The following is a 3,694-nucleotide window of genomic DNA, read 5'->3' on the forward strand; positions in this document are numbered from 1 at the left end:
TTTCAAAATATATATATAGATCATATGCGTGCGTGATGTATATAGTTGACCAGATCCTCGTTTGACCATACTTCCCTAAGAAGAGGACGAAATATATTTTAATTTTCAGGTCATGCTTGCATATATATTGGCATGTTGAAGACTTTAAGATTATTTTATAATCACGTTCCACTGAGACAGCTACATTATCGTGGTTGTAATAGTCATCATCCACAAGTTTATTCACAAATTTCCTTTGAAAATTATGCAATTTGATTATAATTAAACCAGTATCGACCATTTCACGGATTAAAGAGTGTTTAGTTTACTGGTCACCGATTTCATTGTGACTAGGACAGACTTTGCAATTTGGGTGCAACCGGCCGGACATTATGACAGAATTTAGGGCGATAGAATTTTCACTCTCCGGCACTGTGCGGCTGGGACCCTTGTGGTGGCGCGGGACCTACCGGCGAGCCAAATAGAGAGAGAGAGAGAGGCAGAGAGACAACGTCAGGATGATAGCGAAGGGGATGTGGGAGGAAGCCAGCTAGCAATGAGAGAGAGAGGAGCGCTACCTTACCAATTACTGACCAACCTGTGGGTCATCGCAATTAGTTTGCACTCCACTAATTATAATCTCACCCCTCCGCTCAGCTATTGCTGGTGGAGGTGGCGCTGTTGCTGTTGCGGTGGTGGTGGAGTCATCGCCACCCATCCTTTTTATTCCCCTCCCTCTCTCTTTCTCACCATCTCGAGAAGCCTCCCTCTCCCCTCTCATCTACCTGCCCGAGTAGGGGGCTCGGAGAAGAGCTAATTCTGCAACATACAGCTGGTCCCCGGCGAACTTCTTTACTCGTTGAGGACGTGCATACACCTGCAGGTTAATTTTCATGCCGTTTATGTTTCCTGGACCAAATAATGGTCTTCTGCCCGCCTGATTTGTGCTCTGTAGCTCGCTTGCTCGCTGTCCTTGATTCGGTTCACACGAAAACAAAGCTTGATTCTTCTCTCCCTTTTACTCAATGTTTGTGAATAGAACTTGCTTGATTTGTGTCCACGATGAGGTTTTTTTTTTTTACTGAATTGTTGGTGGATTGGTTCATCCGGTGAAGGAGTCGTTACCGTGCGAAGATTTTTTTTTTTGGCTCTCCTTGCACGCTTCCTTTCTCGCCGGCTGCCATATCTCGTCTTTCCATTCACCTTCCCTTCGTCTTTGACTGCTTCCTTGGCGAAGGAAGAAGCAGTCTTCGCGGAGTCCTCCCATGCGGTCTCCGCCGCTGACCCGGAACCCTGCTGCCAAATTTGACAGCTAAAATGTAAATGTTATAGCTGTGATTGTGATTTACCAAAGTCCTGCAATTTAGTTATTCGTTTAATTATCATTTATATCTGGAAAAAAAATAATTGGTCAAACTGCCGCTCAAGTGGCGGCGTTGATGCCGGGCCGTTGATTGGCAAAATGACGCGTCCAGACCAATCCACGAACGCCACGTCTGCGGAGTAGATCGTGTATTATTCTACGGCCCTCTGTCCCTGCACGCAGATAAACCTTCCTGCTCTCGGTCCCCGCGTCTTCCTGTTTTCTTTTCCGTTCAGCGCAGTTTGCCAAGTGGCTGCTTCCTGTTCATCTCTTACGCATGTATTCGAATTATTCTAACGTTCACCAAAGCATTGCGTTAATGGCGTTATTGATTCGGCCTCGTCTCATTGATGGTCATGTGTGTGTGCAGAGAGGGAGGTGATGGAGGACGGCATGGGCGACTTGTTCGACCACATCGAGGACTTCCTCGACTTCCCTGGCGAAGAGGACGTGTTCGGGCTGATGGAGCCCTGCGGCGGTATGAGCGGCGCGTTGTTGCTTCCGCCGCTTCCGGTGCCGGTTGCCGATGAGCTTTTAGGAGACGGCGTCGGTGAGGACTCGCTCGATGGCTTCACTACAGCAGACAACAAGGCTGGGGTCGACTTCAGCAAGGAAGACGACAAGGTAGGCGCTGTAAGTTTTCAATTTGGTCCGGTGATTGATTGGAATGAGAAAAACGAGATCTTACTCTGCGATTTATAATATCAATAATTGTGGCTAAATTTTGATAATTGACGATCGTTGTGGTGTTTGTGGTGATGGCAGTGGGATGAGATTGACATTATGCAATTGGAATGGATGTCCAAATTCCTTGATGACCCTGAGTCCTCCCTCGGTCTCCATAGCGGCGGCGGCGACGCTGTCGACAAAAGTGCCACCAGCGATGACAGACCCGGCGAAACTAAAGCCGATCAGCGTTGTTTCTTTCGCACTTCGAGCCCTGTCTCTGTGCTCGAACCGAGCACGAACACCGGTGGCAGGGGCATCAGCGAGTCGTCGTCATCGTCCTCTTACTCTTCATCGTCGACCTCTGCTTCCTACTTCATCGGCGGTAAGAAGGACACTAGGGCGCTTCCTCGTCCTCCTCTTAGCAGGCCGGAGCCACCCACGGTGTTAGCCGTTCCCGCTCGCGCGCGGACCAAGCGCGCGCGTCCGGCCGCATTCGTGCCCCGCCCCCACGTCGTCGTCCCCTGTTCCCTGCCGGCGCCAACCGATACGATTGCGGCCCTCCCCTCTCCGCCCTCCTCCGAGAGCTTCGAGGAGTCATCATTTCGTGCTCCGCCGCGGCCGCTTCCCACCAAAAAGAGCAAGAAGAGGAACCATCCAACCGACGAGGGGGACTACTCGTGCTCGCCACCGGCGGTGCGTAAGTGCTTGCATTGCGAAATCACCAAGACCCCGCAGTGGAGGGCGGGGCCTCTCGGTCCAAAGACCCTATGCAACGCCTGCGGCGTCCGCTACAAGTCCGGCCGGCTCTTCCCGGAGTACCGCCCCGCCGCCAGCCCCACCTTCGTCCCCGCCGTTCACTCCAACTCCCACAGAAAGGTCGTCGAGATGCGCAACATGGCCGACCACAACACTGTCGTCACCGACGACTGCGATCTCCTCGAGTACATTCGCCGGCGAGCGTGAGACGTACACGCCGCAACCAACCCACGATGAGCAACATGGATACTCGATTAGCAGCAGGATTTGGCAGATTTTTTTTCCTTTTAAGAATTTCTTAGATTCAGAAATTATCCCGGTATCCGATTCCATTTTCTTTTAATATTCCATGTATTTCCCCTGAAATTTTGTACAGACAAGGGGGGGGAGGTGACAAGTGATGGGAGAACCACTGCACTGTCAGGTAGGAGGTATTAGTTGACAGGGACATTACGACACAGCGAGTGAGACAATGTAGTTGTTATTGTTTAGTTAGAAGGAAAGCAAGTCCAAGAAAGGAGATTAGCGAGGGGGATTTCTACTAAAGGAGGGTTTAGTTTGATTGTCGAAGCTTGGTGTATTAAATTCTTTTTGCAGTCGATTGATTGATAGTGACTCAGTAGATTATAGTATTGTAGCTTGCTATTTGTATTGACATTCTGCCTTGCTCTTCTCGCTCAACATATTGTCTACTCTTCATGTTCATGTGCAAACACATGTCATTTGTTGGCTTCAAAGCATCACACTCAATTATATCAATGAAGCATGATTAAATTTGGCTTCGACTTTCTAAATTATTAGAGCTCTTTATGTGTGTTTATATGATCGCCTTTTATCACTTCACACACTTTTAATGCCAGTTAAGTTTGCCTCTCTGAAGTCTGACGGTTAGGTTTTGGTGTTTCTTCACTTCGAGAATTTATGGGG

General features: G+C 49.2%; 1 protein-coding gene across 3 annotated transcripts; it reads left to right on the forward strand.

Moving 5' to 3' along the window:
• Positions 1-593: 593 nt before the first annotated feature.
• On the forward strand, positions 594-3,448 carry LOC121974690 (GATA transcription factor 11-like). 3 transcript variants are annotated; one of them, XM_042525854.1, is made up of 3 exons: positions 594-862; positions 1,713-1,975; positions 2,108-3,448. In XM_042525854.1, the coding sequence occupies exons 2-3, from the start codon at positions 1,724-1,726 to the stop codon at positions 2,972-2,974; spliced, it is 1,119 nt and encodes a 372-aa protein (XP_042381788.1). In that variant the 5' UTR covers positions 594-862; positions 1,713-1,723; the 3' UTR covers positions 2,975-3,448. The 3 variants fall into 3 exon arrangements, with proteins under 3 accessions (XP_042381788.1, XP_042381790.1, XP_042381789.1); XM_042525856.1 differs by having other exon boundaries at positions 597-862; positions 1,713-1,966; XM_042525855.1 differs by lacking the exon at positions 594-862 and adding an exon at positions 954-1,621.
• Positions 3,449-3,694: the final 246 nt, after the last annotated feature.

The sequence above is a fragment of the Zingiber officinale genome, chromosome 4B (assembly GCF_018446385.1).
Source record: "Zingiber officinale cultivar Zhangliang chromosome 4B, Zo_v1.1, whole genome shotgun sequence".
NCBI lineage: Eukaryota > Viridiplantae > Streptophyta > Magnoliopsida > Zingiberales > Zingiberaceae > Zingiber > Zingiber officinale.

Coding starts and splice junctions, on each gene's coding strand:
- LOC121974690 (XM_042525854.1), top strand. CDS start 1,724: ATGGAGGACGGCATGGGCGACTTGTTCGACCACATCGAGGACTTCCTC. Junction 1,976..2,107: donor AAGACGACAAGGTAGGCGCT/GTAAGTTTTCAA, acceptor TGGTGATGGCAG/TGGGATGAGATTGACATTAT.